At 48.5% G+C, this 20,088-nt stretch overlaps 8 protein-coding genes across 8 annotated transcripts; 3 read left to right on the forward strand and 5 right to left on the reverse strand.

Moving 5' to 3' along the window:
• Window positions 1-531: 531 nt before the first annotated feature.
• K441DRAFT_682550 (uncharacterized protein) lies at window positions 532-1,588 on the forward strand (the record flags this gene model as incomplete). The annotated part of the gene is made up of 3 exons (XM_067651589.1): window positions 532-792; window positions 869-1,114; window positions 1,178-1,588. 3 exons carry the CDS (start codon window positions 532-534, stop codon window positions 1,586-1,588), a joined length of 918 nt encoding a protein of 305 aa, XP_067496968.1.
• A 1,294-nt stretch (window positions 1,589-2,882) lies between these two features.
• K441DRAFT_594033 (HET-domain-containing protein) lies at window positions 2,883-4,381 on the reverse strand (the record flags this gene model as incomplete). The annotated part of the gene is made up of 2 exons (XM_067644937.1): window positions 2,883-3,576; window positions 3,633-4,381. The coding sequence occupies 2 exons, from the start codon at window positions 4,379-4,381 to the stop codon at window positions 2,883-2,885; spliced, it is 1,443 nt and encodes a 480-aa protein (XP_067496969.1).
• A 3,334-nt stretch (window positions 4,382-7,715) lies between these two features.
• On the forward strand, window positions 7,716-8,855 carry K441DRAFT_682552 (S-adenosyl-L-methionine-dependent methyltransferase; the record flags this gene model as incomplete). The annotated part of the gene is made up of 1 exon (XM_067651590.1): window positions 7,716-8,855. One exon carries the CDS (start codon window positions 7,716-7,718, stop codon window positions 8,853-8,855), a length of 1,140 nt encoding a protein of 379 aa, XP_067496970.1.
• A 343-nt stretch (window positions 8,856-9,198) lies between these two features.
• On the reverse strand, window positions 9,199-9,968 carry K441DRAFT_709339 (uncharacterized protein; the record flags this gene model as incomplete). Its single annotated transcript, XM_067653846.1, has 2 exons — window positions 9,199-9,480; window positions 9,697-9,968. The coding sequence occupies 2 exons, from the start codon at window positions 9,966-9,968 to the stop codon at window positions 9,396-9,398; spliced, it is 357 nt and encodes a 118-aa protein (XP_067496971.1). The 3' UTR covers window positions 9,199-9,395.
• Window positions 9,969-10,458: 490 nt separating this feature from the next.
• Window positions 10,459-11,506, reverse strand: K441DRAFT_622857 (uncharacterized protein; the record flags this gene model as incomplete). The annotated part of the gene is made up of 2 exons (XM_067646021.1): window positions 10,459-11,083; window positions 11,186-11,506. 2 exons carry the CDS (start codon window positions 11,504-11,506, stop codon window positions 10,565-10,567), a joined length of 840 nt encoding a protein of 279 aa, XP_067496972.1. The 3' UTR covers window positions 10,459-10,564.
• A 535-nt stretch (window positions 11,507-12,041) lies between these two features.
• K441DRAFT_432522 (uncharacterized protein) lies at window positions 12,042-12,341 on the forward strand (the record flags this gene model as incomplete). Its single annotated transcript, XM_067641645.1, has 2 exons — window positions 12,042-12,220; window positions 12,287-12,341. Coding segments are annotated over 2 exons (234 nt in total), but the record flags the coding sequence as incomplete, so codon positions are not given.
• A 531-nt stretch (window positions 12,342-12,872) lies between these two features.
• K441DRAFT_670654 (uncharacterized protein) lies at window positions 12,873-13,774 on the reverse strand. Its single transcript, XM_067650311.1, has one exon. The coding sequence runs from the start codon at window positions 13,560-13,562 to the stop codon at window positions 13,326-13,328; it is 237 nt and encodes a 78-aa protein (XP_067496974.1). The 5' UTR covers window positions 13,563-13,774; the 3' UTR covers window positions 12,873-13,325.
• Window positions 13,775-16,555: 2,781 nt separating this feature from the next.
• On the reverse strand, window positions 16,556-18,966 carry K441DRAFT_353610 (Metallo-dependent hydrolase). The gene is made up of 4 exons (XM_067641327.1): window positions 17,991-18,966; window positions 17,554-17,939; window positions 17,077-17,479; window positions 16,556-17,022 (listed from the first exon to the last, which is right to left on the reverse strand). The coding sequence occupies exons 1-4, from the start codon at window positions 18,896-18,898 to the stop codon at window positions 16,791-16,793; spliced, it is 1,929 nt and encodes a 642-aa protein (XP_067496975.1). The 5' UTR covers window positions 18,899-18,966; the 3' UTR covers window positions 16,556-16,790.
• Window positions 18,967-20,088: the final 1,122 nt, after the last annotated feature.

The following is a 20,088-nucleotide window of genomic DNA, read 5'->3' on the forward strand; positions in this document are numbered from 1 at the left end:
CACCGTCATTGCCGCCGGCCGCGCCGTCCACGGCTAGCATGGCGTGCGCGTGAAGCAGAGGGGTTGCTGGATAGTGCGTTGGAAGGTGCACATGCGGGTGAGCGCGAGCGCGAATGCGATGGATCAGGCGGGGTATCCGGGGGTGTCGGGGAGTGGGGGATGTTTGGGGGGTTTGTCAAGGGGCGGGAAAGGGTCTTTTGGGTGTGCGTTGTTAGGCTCACGCTGGCGCCAATGTGCGTGTTGACGGGTTGGGGGTTGCGCCGCTTGTTGGGAGGGTGCTGGGACGGGGGGTAGATGGTTTGGGCTGGTTTTTAATTGGGGTGTGATGGGCGGCAGGGTGCTGTTGCTGAGGGTATACCTACTTACAGGGCTGAGAGTATTTGGATGGTGGCATTCAGTTAGCCGTAACTGGGTGAAGTCCGAACTCGGTTAAAGTGATGATGCTCAAAGAGGAATGTTTAACCGACAGAAATTTGTTCGGCTTCCGTCAATATTTCCTGCCAGCATGAAGGCATCTTCAAGCCATGGACAATGCCCCCTGAGGAGATCGAGCATAATGAGGCCTCTCAAAACAACACCACATCCTCGCCCCAGCAGAGACGAACCATTTTTACCATCCCTCCGCCCTTGAAGCGCCTGTTCGATAAATTTCCTCTCGTCACCTACCCAGCGAACGAGCTCCCTTTGCGCGCACCTCAAAATCGACATCAGCATGCTCTCTATGTTTTCACAACTGCAGATGGAGCTGTATCGAGTGCGCCGTCCTACAATCCGAGTTGTTTGAAATGGCAGGTTAGTACTGGCCGTGGCGCATTCCTAGATATGCTATTGTACATCAATCATGAAGCTAAGACGATCTGCTCCATAGACATATTTGAAATTCTGCAAGGTCGACTTCCGCGTCGTTTCTTCAAATAATCATGCGTCTCCCAGTGGAGCGCTTCCATTCCTCCTTCCCTCATCGGCTGAAGCCTCTAAACCATCTCTGCCAATCCCGTCGGGCAAGCTACAGAAATGGACGTTAGAAACTAGCAGCTCTGTTGTAGATGAGCCTTCCGACTTGCGCTACGAGGCATACCTCTCTCTGATAGACCACCGGATACGGAGGGCGTGGGTATGTTGCTCTCTGGTGGCAATCTGCTGGTCTAGAAGGAACTGACAATAATTGGCGCAACAGCTATATACACTTTACCTAACGTCCAATTTCACGTCCATCGCCGAATCACTCTACATCCTCCCGGCGTCCAGAAATTCCCTAGTACGTCTTACGATTGCGTACGAATTACGTGCAGCTGCCGAAGCAGAGTTGTTGAAGCATAGCGTGGTCATCAGCGCCGAGACATTGTACAAAGACGCTGAGGAAGCTTTCATGGCACTAGAAACGGTCTTAGGAGAAGATGAATGGTTCTTTGGAGCAGCAAAGCCTGGCCTGTTCGATGCCAGCGTCTTTGCCTACACGAATTTGCTTTTGGATGATGGGCTGGGGAATGGATGGTCGGAGTCAAGATTACGAAACACCGTGTTGGGGAAGCAGAAACTAGTGGCGCATCGGGAGAGGATACTGGCAACATACTACGCAGGCGCTTAAACGCGGAAAAGGTTGGTTTGATGGCTGAGTGTTGATGCTGTACGGTACCCCTGTATGTGTAGGATAGTGTAAGAGCACTGGATAGAGGTTTGGTGTATGATACCCGTGCTTAATGAATCGGCTTCACCTTTCGCGCGCGCGAAAAACCCCGCGCCACTGCTTCTACCTTCCCGCGATTTTTCCAGCGCAAGAACCAATTTCACCATCAATTATCTCAACTACAGCGGGAACCGCGCAAACTTATATCATTCTGCCTGTCCGTTGCTAAGCTTTGCCTCTAGTACCGAACCACCTAGCTTTGCCACCAATCCAACCGCAATTGTCCTTCGAGTCGGTCTTAACTCCCGCTTGATCAGCAGACAAACCACCGCTTCGCGGCCTGTTGCGTCGACCGGAATTTGAGGCTATATCCCTTCCAACGATAAACTTAGTCCTACGGTTATCCTCTGTTTGGTGCCAATCAGCGGTCAGCATGTCGCCACCGCTTACTATCTGTGTCCTACAGGTATATTGTATAGACAGACGAATCCTTAAGGGAAAAGGAGGAGTCTGTGTGCGAGGTAGGAAGGGTTTTCCCTAGGCATATACAGCGCACGTGCCCTACGGGCGAGTCACCCCTAGGTTGCTCTAGGGTCGCCCGTACCTTGCGGCTATATAACTATCTACTTAGGTTTCACCTGACAATGGGACCGGATATTTATTGTAATTGTATCGCGCTAATAAATATATTCCTTGCAATAAAAATAGTGTCTACCCTTATTATTCTTCTCTTTCTTATTCCTATAAGGCTTCCACGCAAAGGACCATATATTAATGGCTTAAAGCTTGCGTTTCTTACTAGCGGGGGTAGTATTAGTAGAGGATAACGCGTCGGATTGCTCGTTAAGTTTAGGGTCATTAAATATGGTAGAATTGAGCTTAGATAACTTAGATTAAGAGCTAGCCGCGCTGCTGGTATTAAGTACTATAGGATCTAATAAAGTAGGGGACATTGGTGGTAGGGGGTGGTGGAGTGTTAATATTTAAAGAATTATCGTATATAGAAAAAGTAAATAACCGAGCTCTATGTATATATAAGAACGCTCGGCGTATATATAAGTATATACCCCAAAACCTCACGTCTCCCACCACTAAAGCTTTATATATATTCTATATATATTCATAAGCTTATAAATAATTTATTCATTCAGGTTATTAAATATTCAATTCATATCACGGTCTTATGAATGAATATATTCATATCATTGACACCACTGTCTCTAACCTATCTATCATGATGATTTAATGCACAATTTCACAACAGCCTTCCTTCGTGTCCCTCTTCTGATATATAGCGCGCTTCAATCTTTCCTATTCCAACCCTTCTGTACTGATCCTCTGAAGATTTTTGGGTCACTAAAACCCAGCAGGTCTTATCAAGATCTCTCCTTTTTTGAACTTCCACTCCAACGACAACCACATTTTGCTTTAACTTGGGGTCAAGTGTTGTCTCGAACCACCACGTGCCCATAATCCTTGACTCTGCGATCAAAACCGCACCTGTACCATGTTCCACTGTACAGTTTTGGAATGACCTAAATTTGACGACAAGTGCCTTTTCCTCGGCGCTAAATCGTAGTGTAGCATCATCTGCGACTAGAATATCATGTGGAACTCGCTCGAACTCGATCGCAGTGTATCTCATCCAGGACCACGATGGTTGGTCTTCGAATACTCCTCCCGTCGTACTCTCCTCGGATCGTCGCCAGAGAAGGAGCCCCGCAAGGTAGCGTGCGAATACGCCATGTTTTTGCTCTGTCTGGAAGACTCGTTTCATTCGTTCCATCAAACCAGAAATCGCAATTTCTCTGTCTAATGACAGGCTAAGACCGCATCGAGCGTACTGTTGAAAAAGATATTGTAAGAACTGAACAGTCCGATAATATCCTGACCGGGTAAGTCGATCCGGAAACTTGGGGTCAAGAAGGAAATACTGCTTCCCAGGTGGACTAGAGCAAAAATCAACACACTGTGCGTAAAAGCTAAAGATAGTTCGCTCCCTTACGTTGCCATTCTTGTAAAGTTTTCACAACGGACTCCCTCACCACATTCCCAATACGTGTGCCTTTTGGTGAAGTGGATGATTCGGCGGGATAAAACTCTCTCTTGCAGAACCCAGCCTCTTTTGTTTAAATTTCCATCTTCCACATCATCATTAAAATTGTCTACGTTGTTACAAACGTGAATCCTGTTTCCAGAAACGTCTTGAACCTGGACAGACTGAATTGTAGATTTTCGCTCAAGGAATCCCTCTTTCCAACTGACTGCTGAAGTAGCAGCGATGGTGCAATAAGCGGAAGAGAAAACTTGCTCCATAAGCTTCGATTCCCTTTTCCAATCGGATTTGCCTTCTTCCTCTTGGATGATGCAAAGGGAATCAATCCACAGGAAACGTTTTCCAAGTTTTCGGGTCACTTGAACAGCGTCTTGAAATGTCTTTGGCAGATCTTCGAAGGTGAAACCTTTCCGCCGCTTCCGAATATTCTCAGGAGTAGTACAGTACCTCTTCTTTTCATCCGTCGTTGGGCGACCCCAACAGTGGGAGAGTGCTAGATAGTCCATTTGACCAGCTCCCTTCACAAGTGCGAGCAGTAGACTAGCTTGCTCCACAAGTCTGAGCTTATTGGGGTCCGAATCGCCAACGAATATTAGCCTTGTCGGATAAAACTCAGCTTTTTGATGACATTCATGGTCTTGGTCGCATTCTACGAGCCATTGGCTAAGCAGCTCGAAATAGAGGGGCCAGTCAGTCATAGAATTCTTGATTGCAAATAAATCGGGAATCCCGGTTTGGACGTCTTGAATATAGTTGCTAGAGAGTCCTTTGGCTGGAATTTCCCGATCAGCATTTATACAATACCTCAATATCAAGACAAACCTGAAGTAGAGCAGAGATGAAGAATACGTTGGCCGCTATCAGCTAGCTCCAAGGCTGAGCATCGTCTTCTTACTCGAATCGGCGTTTCATCTTTCATGTCAAGGGATGACAGCGCAAAATGTAATAAATTGCAAAGATCACAGTTCTTTGCAAGTACACGTAATTCACGCAAAGAAAAAGACCGTTTGAAAGAGAGCACTTTTGTACAGTCCGCGCAAAGTTTAGAATTGGGCTGCGATTTAATAACCGCGACCAAAGATTTTTGGATCTTGTTGAAGAAGATCTTGTTGAAGAAGATCTTGTTAGGGAGGATCTTGTTAAAGAATCTTTTAGCGAAATCATTGTCTTCGAGATACCTCCAGTCCCGCTACACCAATAAAGAGACTTCGGTCAGCTATTATCGTATCTCGTCTATCTTAAATTGTCGACTTACTAGCTATACCAATCAAGAGACTTCGGTCAGCTATTATTGCATCTCGTCTATCTTAAATTATCAACTTACATCCAACTACACCAATAAAGAGACTTCGGTCAGCTATTATCGCATCTCGCCAATCTCGAATTATTGACTTACATCAAACTACACCAATAAGGAGACTTCGGTCAGCTATTATCACATCCCGTCTGTCTTAAATTGTTGACTTACTCGCTACACCAATAAAGAGACTTCGGTCAGCCATTATCGCATCTCGTCTATCTTGAATTGTCTACTTACATTCTATACGAATTAGACGAATAAAGTTAGCGTCCTATCTTTTTTTTATCTTTCTTTTACATCGATTTAGGTAAGCTAAGATGAAAGCAAAGAACCTTAAACCCTTCTTGAATCCAAGTTAGAGCCATTTCCCACGCTATATTAAAGGCATTGTATGTCGGCGTGGTTATTATAGTCCAGCGAACTTTATATTTTCTTTTTTATTCTCTCGCTACTGTCGTTGCTGACCGGAACGCCTGCGGGTTAAGAAACGTGTTGTTGATCTATTGGTCAACGTCCCTAGCTAGCACCGCCATTAATTTAATGAGTGGATAAAGTCTTGGCGGACAGCCTCGATCGCATATTGCTGGCATCCCATCACTTTCCCTGTAAGCTGTAGGACGGCAATAATGCTGGCAATGGCGCTGAGCGGATCTATTTCACGAAAGCAACAGGTGTGTATGGTGATAGAAGCCGTGCTTCAGCGAGCAACGTTGTTTGAGCGTCGTGTGGCCGCATCGTTGCAGTCCATTATCGAGACAGGAGCTGTAGGTGCTGCACATACTCCACCTCGCCAGTCTCTGCGCCTTTGTGCTGCTACGTGGCCGGTCAGAGCATGTGAGAGTTCTTGAGTTCAATAAGGAGATACATTATAGTGTGTGGTTAATAAATAAGTAATAGGAACACATGAACTTTATAGGGCCATGTTGCATCCCTTTTTACACGGCTTAGGGGTCGTTCGGTTACAAGTTCAGATCAGAATGAGGGCTTCAGAATAGAGTTGATCTGGGGCTCTAATCTAATTCTAAGGCGACTGTTCAGTTGAATTCCAGTTCAGCTTAACTTCAGTCATAAGTTTTTGGTGTTCCTCTAACCGCCTAAAAACCACGCTAAAACTAGGCGCACCTGTACAGCGTAGAAATAAGCGGCCGATATTAGCACATGCGCAACCACTAAAAATCGATTTTTGAAGATATATTACTACCCTAATACTTTATCATCTGCCCATTACGTCTTTTATAATTGTATAGACGCTTTATATAGTACTTGTATATATTCTAAATTATCTTCTAGTCCATCTCCTCCTCAAACAATCGTCGATTTTTGGTGGTTGCGCACGTGCCAATATCGGCCGCTTATTTCTACGCTGTACAGCGCACTTTACCATATATAGAATCTAAACAGAGGTCTTGGCGTTAGTTCAAACGAGGAGCTTCGAGCTCCTCATTTGAATCTAAAGGCTTCAGATTACACACGTCCGTGCAACCCGTAGAGCCACAGACGCGTGTCAAATCGGGAAGGAACGCGTTCTTTCTGCCGGACTTTCAGTTCAGATTCAATCTGACGCTTTTCCAACCGAATGACCCTTACTTTTAAAGTTAGCGATCACATGACTCGCAAAGGCGCCCAAACGAACTTGACAGCAGCCGCATCTTGCATGTTCCACAATTACTCTGTCGCATAAATCTGACATCGCTGGCTGCAGCAAGCGTTCGATCAAAAACATTCGCTCAAACCTCCGTTGCTGACGACGTCAAAGTATCACGCCTCTAATGTTGCAAGCCTTGCAACAACACTTGCCTGAAAAACCTGGACTATACTTGGATGAGATGGTGGTATTCCTCTGGGATGAATTTGAGGTTATCGTGACCGCTATGAGTATAAGCAGGGCTCTGGGATCGATTGGTTGGCCGAAGAAGGTAGCTCGCAGCGTAGCCAAAGAGCGTAACGCCGACTTGCGAGATTTCTATCTCTAAAACCTGTAGGCTTTTCATTCTTATCAGCTTGTGTATGTAGATGAGTCAGGGTACACTTAACTTATAAGTGCACAGTAGAATAAATAGCTTCCCTTACTGCAATAGACGTAGCAGAAAGTCAAATGGTGGGCTACACTTCTCTTCTAAGTATATTTTGAAGGCTAAGAGTAGGAGCCTGAGATAAATTATAAGTTAGCTTTCGCATTAAAACAGGCCAAGCAAGGCCGGCATAAACTTGGGTCTACGCATTTTCGGCTCCTGCTCGCACGCTAGCCATAAATGGCTAAATGGAGGCAACGTCCTTGTACCAGCAGCGGCGCAGAGTTCTTTTGCGCGTCGCGCGAAGGGTGAAGTCGATTTCGTTATGGACGGGTGGTAGCACTGCATCTGGCAGAGCTTCTCATTTGATAACATTCTTCGGGAAAAGTCATCTTTTTTGGCAGGTTTAACGGGTGTGGCTGGCCACCGTCTCCCCCTTTGGTGGCTCCGAATGGTTGCGTACGGGATGTGAGTCATCTGAAGATGCTGCGCGACATGCTGCCTTGGGATGGTTGCAAGAAGGGCGTGCATCAAATTTCAATTAAGCCTTATAAACGCCCTCAAACGCCGTCTGTTATCTCTGTTCAGTCAATTCCTTTAGTCTATCTGGTTTTGTGAGGCTTGATCTTTCTCTAAAGCAGGTTTTCACTTTTGATCTCTCCCTTTGTCCGGGTTCAAGATCAAGCGAGTGGAGTTTTGGCCTCGGGCTTCAATATCAAAATGACACAACCATCCACTGTCAACATGACTTTCGACGCCTCTCTCATTGACCTCTGTCCCGAAAACTCATTACATCAGGATGCCTACCCTTCAGCACTATACGGTTCATTCTCGACCACCGCGTCAGAGTCATCCGATATAGCCCAACCCGCGCCCGCAAATGCAGCAGCCAAAATCACAAATCCTGAAGAAACTCCCAAAGCAACAGAGCAATCCACCTGGACGCCCTCATCGCCACCCAAGCCCCCAACACCAGTCCAACACCTCCCCACCATCGACACCTACAACGCCTGGGCCCCGGTCTACGACACAGATGGCAACATCCTACAAGCAATCGACGACCTCGAACTCGCGACGCTACTCCCGAACTTCCTCGCGCTCGCCACATCCCCCGAATCACTCGTCCCCTCTGCCCCCCTCACCATCATCGACCTGGGCTGCGGCACCGGCCGCAACACCGCCAAGCTACTTTCACACACCTGGCCCCCGGGCCTCGACGTCCGCATCACAGGCCTCGACTTCTCCGCCGGCATGCTCGCCGTCGCGGCGCAGAAGCTCGAGCCGCTGAGCAAAGCGAATCCGAACGTCGCGCTGCAGCTGCGCCAGGCGGATTGCTTCGCCGCTACATCGCCGTCCCCTCAGTCCCAATCCAAATTCCAATTCCAATCCCAAGTCCAGAACCAGAACCAGAACCAGAACCAGGACCAAACCCAGCTACAGAACCAACCACAGACCCAGCCCCACCACCCCCCCTCCCTCGCCGACATCCCCACCCTTGCCGACGCCCTCCTCAGCACCCTCGTCCTCGAACACATCCCGCTCCCCGCCTTCTTCAGCACGCTCTCCTCGCTCCTCCTCCCGCGCGGCTACGCGCTGCTGACGAACATGCACCCGGAAATGGGGTCGCGCAGCCAGGCCGGGTTCGTTGGGGCCGACGGCATCAAGATCCGCGGCGCGAGCTTCGCGCACGGGGTGCGTGAGACGGTGGAGGCGGCGGAGAGGGCGGGGTTTGAGGTTTTGGAGGTGAGGGAGAGGGGGGTGGAGGCGGGGGATGTGCGGGAGGGGATAGTGGGGGAGAGGGGGTTTAAGTGGGTTGGGTGGAGGGTTTGGTATGGAGTTTTGGTTAGGAGGGTGGGGTAGGGGTGAGAGGAAACGGGGAGTAAGGAGGTTGAGGTAGCTGTGTTGATTTCATGGGTCTAGAGAATGGAGGTCGTTGTTTTGTGTGTTCGCCCTGGGAGGGGGCTTGAGCTGTTTGAGGGGTATGAGGTTGAGTAACTGAGTGGGGACGCTCTTGGAATAATGCTGTAGTGCCCGGTTGGGCATTGGGTCGGAACGATCTTGCTAAATATTGTTGTGCTATTCTTTGCTATACGCTCCAAAATATAAACAGCCTTTTTAAAAATCTCTAATCATCCACCGCGATGCTTCATACTGAAAGTTAGGACGCTATAACCACCTCGCTGAATAACTCTCAACGCTCAACGCTCAACCCCGGCCTCCAACCCCCCACAAGCACACTCTTTCCCTTCCACCTCCATCCACATTTATAAACGCACCACTCCTACGCTCTAGATGTATCTACCTACTCCTTAATCTCCCGCTTATGAAATACGCTTGCTCTCTATTAGTCCCCTCCCTTCAGAATCGAAGCAGACACTTCTCAGAAATGAATAGGAGACACTAACCCGGCACATCAGGCATCCGCCCAGCGCGATCTTTACAGAAGAACTCTCCCTTCGGCGGCAGCGCACCCGGACCACCTAGGCTCCCCACACAAATATATCGGAAATGCTCTTTCGCGGTTTCCTGAACCAAATAACGCGCGGGCCATATTAGCAATTGTAATAGTAGCAGTAGCAGCACCAGTCACGACATATCTCCCTCCACCCCAGGCTCCCATCAAGCTCCCCACTCCCACTTCCTCCCCTCCTCTCCCCTTCCCTTCACCCCCAAAAACCAGAAACTCGAAAATCCCACCTACCCATACTCCAAAATAAAGCTCCCGCACTTCCCGCAAAACTCCCTACGGGCCAGCGTCCCAGACCCATTGTCCGCTACATGCTCGGTCGGCGCCCCAGACTCCGCCGTGTAGGCGAAGCTGGAAACTGGCACTTTGGCCGTCAGGCTGTAGTTGGTGCCGAAGGCCTTCTTGCAGTTGCGGCGGTGGCGGAGGGAGGTGCGGGCGTCGGAGGGGGAGGCGAGGGAGAGCGTGTGGGTGAGGTTGCGGCAGGCGCAGGAACCTGTGAGGTGCATTGGAGGGACAAGGGTGGGTTACGTGAGGAGAGAACAGAGTGGTGGAGCAGTCAGAACAGCAGAGCAGCAGAGCGGCAGAGCGGCAGAGCAGCAGAGCGGTAGCACTATAGAGAGGCCGAGCAGTAGAGTAACTGAGTAGTGGGATATCGTGGAATGTTGATGTTTAATTTGAATATGTAGGATTGACGTCACGCTGGACCCCGAGTGTGAGCAGGATCGGCGGTGGTGCGCGTTTTAGGGGAAATGGCGGAGAGCGTGGATTAGGCATTGTGGGAGAGGAGGATGGATTGGAAGATTGTTTGGACGGCGTTGAACTCGAAATTGATTTCTGAGATGAGAGAAAGCGGGAGTGTTATATCTTTCTTTTGTATCTCTTAAGCTTCGTATAGGACGCCTCTAAGACCACAATTCAGCAGTCAAAATGGTTAGAGACCAGTTAAAACCAGCAGGTAGTTAAGAAAGGCGGGTAGATGCAGATGATTAAACTTAAGAGGAGTCTGGATTCCCTAGGCTATCAAGAAGCATAATGTAGAATAAGCAGTATATGATACAGTACGCCATTAACTCACTAATCCATGCTTTTTGGTTCTTCATTATTATCTCAAACCCAACAAAAAGTTGCCTCCCTTCCCACTGTCGCTTCCAGATCCCCCACCTGGTAGATATGAGACATTAGGGTTACCAGCCAACATCTGCGCAATATCCTTCTGTGTTTCAATCCGTCGAATCATAATAAGACCATCGCCAGACTTCGCCACGGCCTTGCTGATCGTGTCTGCCGCCTCTGCTTCACCCTCAGCCCGAATGACGTTTGCCTGCCTCTCCTGCTCAGCCTTCTCCACAATGAATCTTGCCCTCTCCGCTTCCTGTTGCGCGATTTGCTTCTCCTCCACAGCCTTGGTGAACTCTTTGCCGAATGTCATATGTGTAATGGATACATCTTCTAAGGCGATGTTGAATTCTTGAGCGCGCTTGAGGAGATCGGTTCGGATGCGGTTGCTCACGGCTTCACGCTGGGTAATGAGTTCGGCAGCGTCGAACTGTGCGACGATAGCCTTGAGCACTTCGTTTCCAATTGAAGGGAGAACACGCTCGTCGTAGTCTTGACCGAGGTTCTGGAGGCGGTGTTAGCGGAAATGGGAACTCTACTGACTCCACTTGACGGCTGCTTCTAAGACAACACAGAATTGGGAACTATAAGAGACATTGTTCCATACCTGGTAGATCTTCGGCAGCATTTGCACCTCCGGCCTATGCAGCACTCTGAGTGTTAAGCTCACCATCTGCAGATCTTTGCTACCTGTTGTCGTCGAGATGTTCCGTGGCTTTGTCCTCACATCATAAATGATGCTCTTCTGTAACCAGGGAATAAGAAAATGTGTTCCCTCATTAACAACCTGATCCTTGACTCCGGAAAGCCTATCGAAGATGACGGCGCGGGTGCCGCCTTTAACATCGTAAATCGAGGACTGGATGAGGGTATAACCTAAGGCGGCGGGGACGGCCCATTTGTAGACCGCTGAGAGGGCATTCGCCATTGCGCAGACGAGCGTCGGGTTCGAAGGGAGATAAGGGATAAGCGACGAGAACGGTTGATGTTGTCGCAGTTGGATGAGCTTCAAGCAAAAAGTCGAAGCTTCATCATGATCATTTTCGGTAAAGCATCATGTCACGTGCTCTCGGAATCGATGGTTCTTTCGACTCCACCTGACACCTTCAGGCAAATCCGAACCACAGCAAACGGCTCTCTCTTCTCTATCTACACCTCCAATTTCCCTTCTAAAGTCGCCATAATACCGACAAAATGGGTGGCGGTGGTGGAAAAGTGCCAGGCGTGTAAGTGAACTTCAATCAAACCCGGCACCTATACGGCCGTCCATTCCTTCAGGGCATCATGTCATTTACACATGCCATTGCGCGTCGACGACTATGCTAATATCTCCTCTTTATAGATATATGGGATGGTGGGGTAGTCTAGGTAACTAACCCTCTGCTCAAGACCCACAAACAGCAGACTCCGATTGTCCAATCCTCCGACAGTTCCCTCAAAACTCTGGCTCACACAATCAACCAGGCTCTCCGCCCCAAAAGGGGGTTACCACCTATGCCTTGTCTCCAAACCGTCAAAGGCCTCTTGCAGGTGCTCTTAACAATGCGATCTTCAACACCTTTCGCCGAACGCGCCAACAAATCCTGTACTGGGCACCACCCCTCATCATCGCATATTCTACAATGCACTGGGCTATCGAGAGGTGAGGATACTTCGCTAATGACATGTTTGTGGTTTGTGTTCAGAATACTAATGGAGTTTTCCCGAGTAGGAATGAGTATTTGAACTCCAAGCCCGGCCGAGCCGAATTTGCCGAAGGAGAAGAGTGAAGTATAAGATAGGGAGGTCTGCTACTTGAGTTAAGGGAGTGTTGGAGAACTTCGCAGCTTGGTGCGGAAGGACAGGAGTGTATATTACGAATGGGTGCCAATAGACTGTGCTAAAACCGTCAGATGAGGTTCCAAGTGGATTTGATAAGTTTCGGCAACATTGATTGGGACTTACTCAAATGTTCCACAACTCAATACTAGCCCACTAATCATCCCAACTGGCATTTTTCTCTACAAGTATTTTCTGCATGGAATTGGGAACACGGCGCTGGATTAGTGTGGATTTCCATTTGAGGGTACAACATGGGCCTGCAATTTCCAGCTGCAGTCTTCTTACCTCCTCCTTCTCTTCTACATGCAAATCCTACAAGACAAACTTGGAGCCCTTATAATCTTTCTCGTCTTTATATGTCACGTGTGCGTTTTTGCGGTCTCTCTCGTCCACCGTAACTTACGCTAGGTAAGGTAGCTCAGCATCGCCGAAGATCCACATTTTAAATTAAGTTACAACCATCCGACCCCATTGACAAAGCATTAACTACCCGCAAACTTCTCAATTGAGAGACCAAATTTCAATTCCTCTCACAACGCTGGGCGTACTTGAGGCTACCGAATTGAACTTCAAATCGCACTCACAACCCGCCATAAAACTCAACCCAACCCCAAGACCACCAAGAAAACACCCAAAGCCACAGGCACGACAACCCCTCCTCCAGCCCCCGGTGCGCCTTCCTAACCCCTCACCCTTTCTCACCACTCAACCACACTCGCGTTCACACCACCCCAACCCCCTAGAAATCACCTACACCCTCCAGCCCTCCCTCTCTCCCTCTCCCTCTCTCTCTCCATCCTACACACCTTCACCCTCTCAACCCGCCTAGGCCGCCTGCTCTCCCCTCCAACCTACTCACCACCGCCCGCCTCCCCGACACCACCTTCACCGGCCTCGCGCGCTGCACGAGCAACAGCGGACACGTGCTACGCGGCCGACCTCGCAGTGTCAGAAGCAGCACAGGGGCGCGGGGCGGGGCGGGAGTTGCTAGAGCGCGTGAAGCACGAGAGCGGGCCCGAGGTCGGGGTGGTGGTGCTGTTTGGGAGTGCAGCTGGTGGGGGAGGGGGGTTTGCGCGCAGGTAAGGATGGCAAGGGCGAGGAGTTGTTCTGTGCGGGTGCGGGGGGAGGTGGGGTGGGAGGTCCTGAAACTCCCCACGGCGCATCTGGCGGCTTTGGGCCGGCGCTGGTGATGGCTTGGTGGATTCGACTGCGGCTTCGTGGGTTGCTTGGGTTTAGGTCCGGCTCGTGTTTGTGGGTGGTTTGGGAATACGCGGTCAGCCATCCGGGTAGACGCAGGGCATTTGGTCGATGCTTCAGTATTTATGTGGAGGTTTCGTTTTGGAGTTATGGCTGTTCCATTAAATTCAAAACCGCAGTCATGGTTTCCTTGCAGAACCCAACCTTATCCCAAGACCTGTGATCCTCCCCAATCCTTCTATTGCTGTTCTTGTAAGTTTGGACTAATGTCATTGGTATTGCACCCATCCTGCATTAACTGCGGTCAAAATCTTCCTAGGCCCTTGCCTTAGCATCACGCCTTTTTAGCTACGCTATTAATTCTGATATATATGCAGATCCAGCGTGGGCCTTTTTAAGAGACCGTAAGGTGTTAGTGTTTAAATCGTTGCCAGCGACTTTAAACAATTATGCTTCGAGGGTGCTTGCGGTTACTAAAATTAAAATAATGCAAGAGACCTTGCTTTTCTTTACCCCTCCCTTTCTGTTTTTTAATTTTTATTTTGTGTTTGAAAATAGTCCCATTTACTCTGTATGTGTCATCACGAGAATTCTCTCAAACCCTTGCCCAAAAAATGGGTTACAAGTCTCATAAGGACCTTCCAAGGACAAGAAATCGAGCCTTAATTCTAAAGTAAGGATTCCACCACATGCCATTTTATTTTACATCCACCGGTCTCTCTATTCCTTCAACGGAAGATCGCCCATATCGCGGCTGTGGCCAGCGTTAGTATCTACTCCCTAAAACATATACCGTGAATGAAAAAGAGTGGAGCGCATCCGAGCAACAGACCCGAGCCCGTACATAAACGGCCAGCCATCGACTTCCAGCCAGTACACATGCTCGAAAAGCTTAAGATTGCAAGTTGCGCAAATGGTCGTGATGTTCCCGAGTGCTGCCTTCACCCTCATTCGGCCCAGCCTCATTATTTGAACCTTCCTTGGCATCAGCATCTAATTGTTGTGCCTCTGCCTCCCAGTATCTATCACCCAGTGCTCTATCTGCCATGAGGTACGGACCTGCACCTGTTCATCTCTCAATCCCGAAGTCAGCTGAGTAGGGAGAGCCCGACCGTATCCACGCGATCCTACTGAGCTGCTAGGGTAGGTTGCTGTTGATGGATATCCAGCTATTGTCGAAGGAACTCGCGAGGTAATTGGGCTGACGGGCGTCGAGTCAAGCTCTGATGTCGTGCACACCTCCCTCGAGCCTAGTTCAGGACTCACTGGGTGCAAATTCAGTGACATTGGTGACTATGGTTCTCGTGGGCTTCGAGGAGAGATGATCTCTACTATGGCGTTATCCGGGTTGCTGTTTCCGGGGGTGTTTTGATCATAGGCTGGGATTTTCTTCAATCGAATGGAGGAACTGTTAACGACCTCCTCGGTTTTACGCCGTTGACGGAGGAGCAGCAACATTGCAGTTATGACTAGAAAGATACATGTAAGACCTGAGCCTATTGAAATCCCGATAATAGCTCCACGGGGTAGTACTAAATGCAGAAGTTGCTGGAATGATTGGGGGTAAATTGGATGGATTTATGACTCCTGCTATTAAAGTGGATTGTGCAAAAGATCCATCTAGGCCAGGTGATGGTGCGTTTGCGGGATTATCGCTCCTGGAGTCCAAACTGGCGGAGGACATGGCTGGAGAAGGACTTACCGTGGTTGTATCGGTTTCAGTGACGAATATAGTGGATACAGTCGCTATTGCTGTTGAATCACTAGTCACTGTGCTGGTGAAAGATGCCGTGAAGATGCCTCCTACAGAGTTACTTTGCGGATATCAGAATTAGTTCGTCGCGCCCAACAAACACTTACCAGCATATGGCGGATTGATAATTTTCGATGTTTAAATTTGTGTAACATATTCCACGAGCCGGATTCGAGCTAGGTGATCGTCTATTAAACCTCACAAGTCATCTCATTGAGGCTTGAAGATGCTGCTCACCAAGAAAGGCATCCGTCAGTGTCCTTGTTCACACAAATATTACCAGCCGAGTCGCCGTACTCGAAACATATGGTTCGGGGTGCGCAGCTTGATCTATGAGCATGGGAAAGGTGTTAGGGTTGAGCATTTGCTCAAGAAAGTGATGGAAGCTCACATAGAACAGCGCCTAATGTAGCCGTTAGCTCCACTATAACAAGTCCCCGTTTGGCAGGCAACTGAGCTTCGTTAGGAGAGTTGAATTGAGTCAAGGCATATTAATTTGAGATGACATACAAACACCGCGCCCGCCGTCACAGTCCTGAAACCCTCGTTGATCTAGTAAAGCCGCATGTTTTACATTGAAGCCTTTAGTAGCTGAACTAGGAAGGGGGAAATGTGGCGCTGGAGTGATGAGAATGCGGCCTGCAGTCGATGCCACGTGAAGCAGGACGAAGATAACCACGAATGGACAAAACGTGGGACCCATTTTCGAGAGGTTGGAGAGCTGAGAGTTTGTGGAAAGGAGGCGCGAGGTGGAGGAAACATACATGAACACCTGCTTGCAACAGACGACGCGCAACTAGCCAATGCAAAGCAAAACAATGGTTTGCTGTGAATTTTGGCAAGGTGAAGCTCGCAGCGATGGCGATGGTGAATCTAGCGAGGGAGATTGCTTGAGAGAGTGAGGGTGAGACGAGGCCACCCCAATGGCGGATAGCTACAGAAATGAACCGGGTTCTTTCCTTCTCTAACATACACCGGGCTTACCAAGTAAATTCGAATCAAATATGTTGGCGAAGCTTCGCTAAGTGAAAAGCTGTGTAGCCGTACAGAAATATATCCACTGACAAACTCGGAGGAGTCTGAGCCATTCATCCACTCACCCAGAGAAAGCAAACAAACAAACTAGCAACTAGCTAGCTAGCTAACCAACCAATGACCGGCTTAGTATTCACTTCCCAACTGGGATTCCCGTCCGCAATTTCATAGTGTTGCATGCCTCTAGTGAAGGGAACTGTCTTTCTTCTTTCTCTCGCTCCAGTGCATTTGTTTATTGTGGAACGCATTGAAAGCGTGCCAAATGCACAGAATTAGGTCGCTGCTTTGGCTGGTTGTTGTTCTAATAGCCATGACGCATTGCATTATTGTCGACCACTATTGCAAGAAATTGTAAGAATATTTCGAGGACAGACAGCTACAGGGCTTTTTCAATATCTAATGCCCTTTATCTCAAGGAGTCTGCGCGATCACTGTATTGCGTGATAATCCATGCACAGAAGCTCTCCCACTCCCCATTAAAATTATCCTTCGCTCTCCTCTTCTCTTCGTCTGTGAGGCAGCTGTATGTTATGCTCCACTCGGCCAATTGTCGCCATCCGTGAAGATTCATTGTTGGTGTGCCTACCATAATCTGGTAGAATTCATGAGAGAGCGAGTTGCTAATGCGAACATCACCCCTAAGTCAGCCGATTAAGCTCACGAACAAGACAGAGAGAAAGAGGTGGTTCTACCTGAAGAGTGAAGGATTATCGCTATTAACCGTACACGGGATGCCAGCAGCTAGTAATTGTGGATAAGGATGTTCTTTAATGTTCCTGCAAAGGTGAAGAAGCTCGTTGGATATAGGGCAAAGCTCGATGCAAATGTCTTTCTTCTTGAATTCTTCAATCAAGCGAGGGTGCTTAACTAGAGAAAATCCATGTCCTATCCGTTTGGACTTTAAGAGAACCGCATCATAGAGATTAGAGTTCGCTGGGTCCTTCGAGCCACCAGTATCTAGCAGCGTTTCACCCGCATGGAACATGAACGGGATGTTAAGATTTAGCTCCTCGCAGGTTTTTTGGAATGACATCAACTCTTCCTTATAGAATCCAATGTGGTTGGGTCGGTCCTCCGCTCCGACGAGGTCAAACCCTAGGGAGATGTCAGGTAAACCACCTTATAGAGGCGTTCCAACCCCTAAAAAATGTATGGGAATGACCACTTACCACAAATCAGGTCGGGAAATTTAATCTTCAACTTGATGCAATCCTGCATTTCTTCGCGCATACGAGTTTTCGGTATTGACCTAGGAGTGCAGTAGATGATTTTAAGGCCAAATGGGAACAAATGTAGTTTGCCTTGTGACCTCAGCTCTTTCTTCTTCGCCTCGACTGCGCCTTGGATAAGTTCCATTTGCTCGTCATGGTTAACTTTGCCAATGCCGTCATCACTAGGGATGGATTTGTCCATCAACATTGGGCGTAGCTCGGCATACATGATCCTTTCCTTTATCATACGGTCAATAGCCTTTCCAATGTACCAAGTAAAGGCTTTTTTATAGTTTAGAAGTCCTTTAAAGCAGCGTGTGGCTTGGTTAAAGCGCGCCCAGACACTTTGCACACGGATAAGCATACCAGTCTACTAGTTTGCAAAGGCGACTTACCCGTTGACTGTCTGTGAAATTCCGTATGCCTCGTCCTCACTTAACACCATCTTGTCCTTTAGCCACACCTCAGCACTTTCCAACTCAATATGTGGATCTTCGTCAGTGTCAACCTCGTTCGCACCGTTCTTTTGAACACTGTTTGGTTGGACCGTCGTTTTCTGTTTAGCAGTCTCCTTCTCAATCAAGTGGCAAAACTGCAAATGGAATTTTTCACGGAAATCTGACCACCTCATCCATGGCTGAGACCCTGGTGCTTTCCATTCTGGGTTATAGGTAGGCAAGAACACGTTAGATGACTCAGTATCATCAGGAATAACGTTAAAAACCATCTCTGTTTCCTTGAGGTCGGCTTCTGTTAATAGAGGCTGGGTGCTTCTGATATACATGTTCGGCACTTTTCTAGCTTCTTGAAGGAGTATCTCGGGCTGTAGTTCCGCATTGAAATGCAGATGCAGATGTGCTCCTTTAGGCATATGTTTTGAAATCCGAAAGACCTCACTTCTCTCGATGCGTTTTCTATTAGTAAGAAATTGGCCGCCCATATCAAGAGTTTCCGGTCCTGGAATTGCCTCGGATGCTCTGTTCCCGAAATGATTATCTCTTTCATCTTCTCGTATTCTGCGCACTATCTCAGCGGCTTCCTTTTCATTATCTGAAGCAAACAGTTTCGTGTTTCGGTACCAGGAAGTTTGTTCTTCCCGGCCCAATAGGCTAGCACGCTCCTCATCATAAATACCATGGTCATGAGAGTTTTGATATATAGAGGGTTCAAGATTGCCTCCAAATGCTTTGTCCACACTTTGCAGACGCTCTTCTTTCGTGGGTTCTTCACTCATGATCATTTGCGTGTCTGTAGTAGGCATTGGGCTCCTTTTCCGTTTCTTTCTTGCTTCGGTCAGTCGCATAGCATGGCCACCATAGGGTCTGTTTGGAATATCGTCAGTGTTGTTTCGTTCTCGGTGAGATCTGAAGCTATATTAGCACTGTATGTGGACTAAGAAATTCATTAGAGGTTTGCACTTGCGCCGGAAACGAAACAAGAGAAGGTGGTGGGGCAGACAAACAATGAAGGAATTAGGAAGCCGCACTTCAACCATCCCGACCGGGTGCTGTTCGTACCGCTCTGATTATTTGACTCAGAGTCAATCGGCATGCCTGATGGATTGATATATTGGCAGCATTCACAGATGTAGCATCTGGGACTTCTCTGAGAGAAGGTTGTACGATATAACGAAGCAATCCAATGTGGAACTATGGCCAATAAAGATATATCTGTAGCCTGCGAGGCAAAAAATTTGGTACCTTAGAAAGGCTGATTTGGTGGAAGGCTGTGGCCTCACTCGCGGCGGTCAGTTCTTGATGGAGGTGGGACCGAGCAAGGCTGGCCTAATAAGACGGACTATTAACTGGGGGACTATCTTTGCGGCGAGGCCAGAAATTTCTTCAAAAAGGTCCCAGTGGTTGATCAGCCTTATATGTTCAGCAAAGATCTGGTGTAGTTAGTTTATCACGAGTCTTCAGCTGCGCCCCCTTGTCACGGGAGAGGCTGACACCGGCAGGGCGGGGGAGTCACGAAGCAAGGGGCATAGAAATGAGGATGACATGGTAGGCTATGACTATGATAGGGGAGGAGGAAAACAGAAAGCATCGCTTGTATCCTTGATGAAATTATATGTTTGAGGTATGAATATAGAGACAAGGAATAGAAATGTAAAGGTTATGTAGGGAGATCGGGTGCCTGAGGACTCAGTACGAACAGAAGCTTATACATACGATGCTATGCGGCGCATCCAAGAGGAAGTTATATATGTCACTCGCTAGGCCGATAGACCGCGACACCGATAATGGTTGGCCCAAGAATAATGAGGTTGATGTTTATCGCGCCCCGCTGCGGAGGGTCTGCTTCGGAGTAGTCTCGCGGAGAGGATCGCGGGGATGTAGCACAGGTCAAGAGGTCAAAGACACCAGTCGATGGCGCGATGCGCGAGATATTGCGACAACGGTAGTATCAGAAGAGTAGAGAAACCGACGTTTTAGGATAACCGCGCGCGAGTAACTAGTTGAGTGCTTGATGTTTTCGCGATGGAAAGTGCCG

This window comes from Cenococcum geophilum, assembly GCF_001692895.1.
Source record: "Cenococcum geophilum 1.58 unplaced genomic scaffold K441scaffold_85, whole genome shotgun sequence".
In the NCBI taxonomy this organism is placed as follows: domain Eukaryota; kingdom Fungi; phylum Ascomycota; class Dothideomycetes; order Gloniales; family Gloniaceae; genus Cenococcum; species Cenococcum geophilum.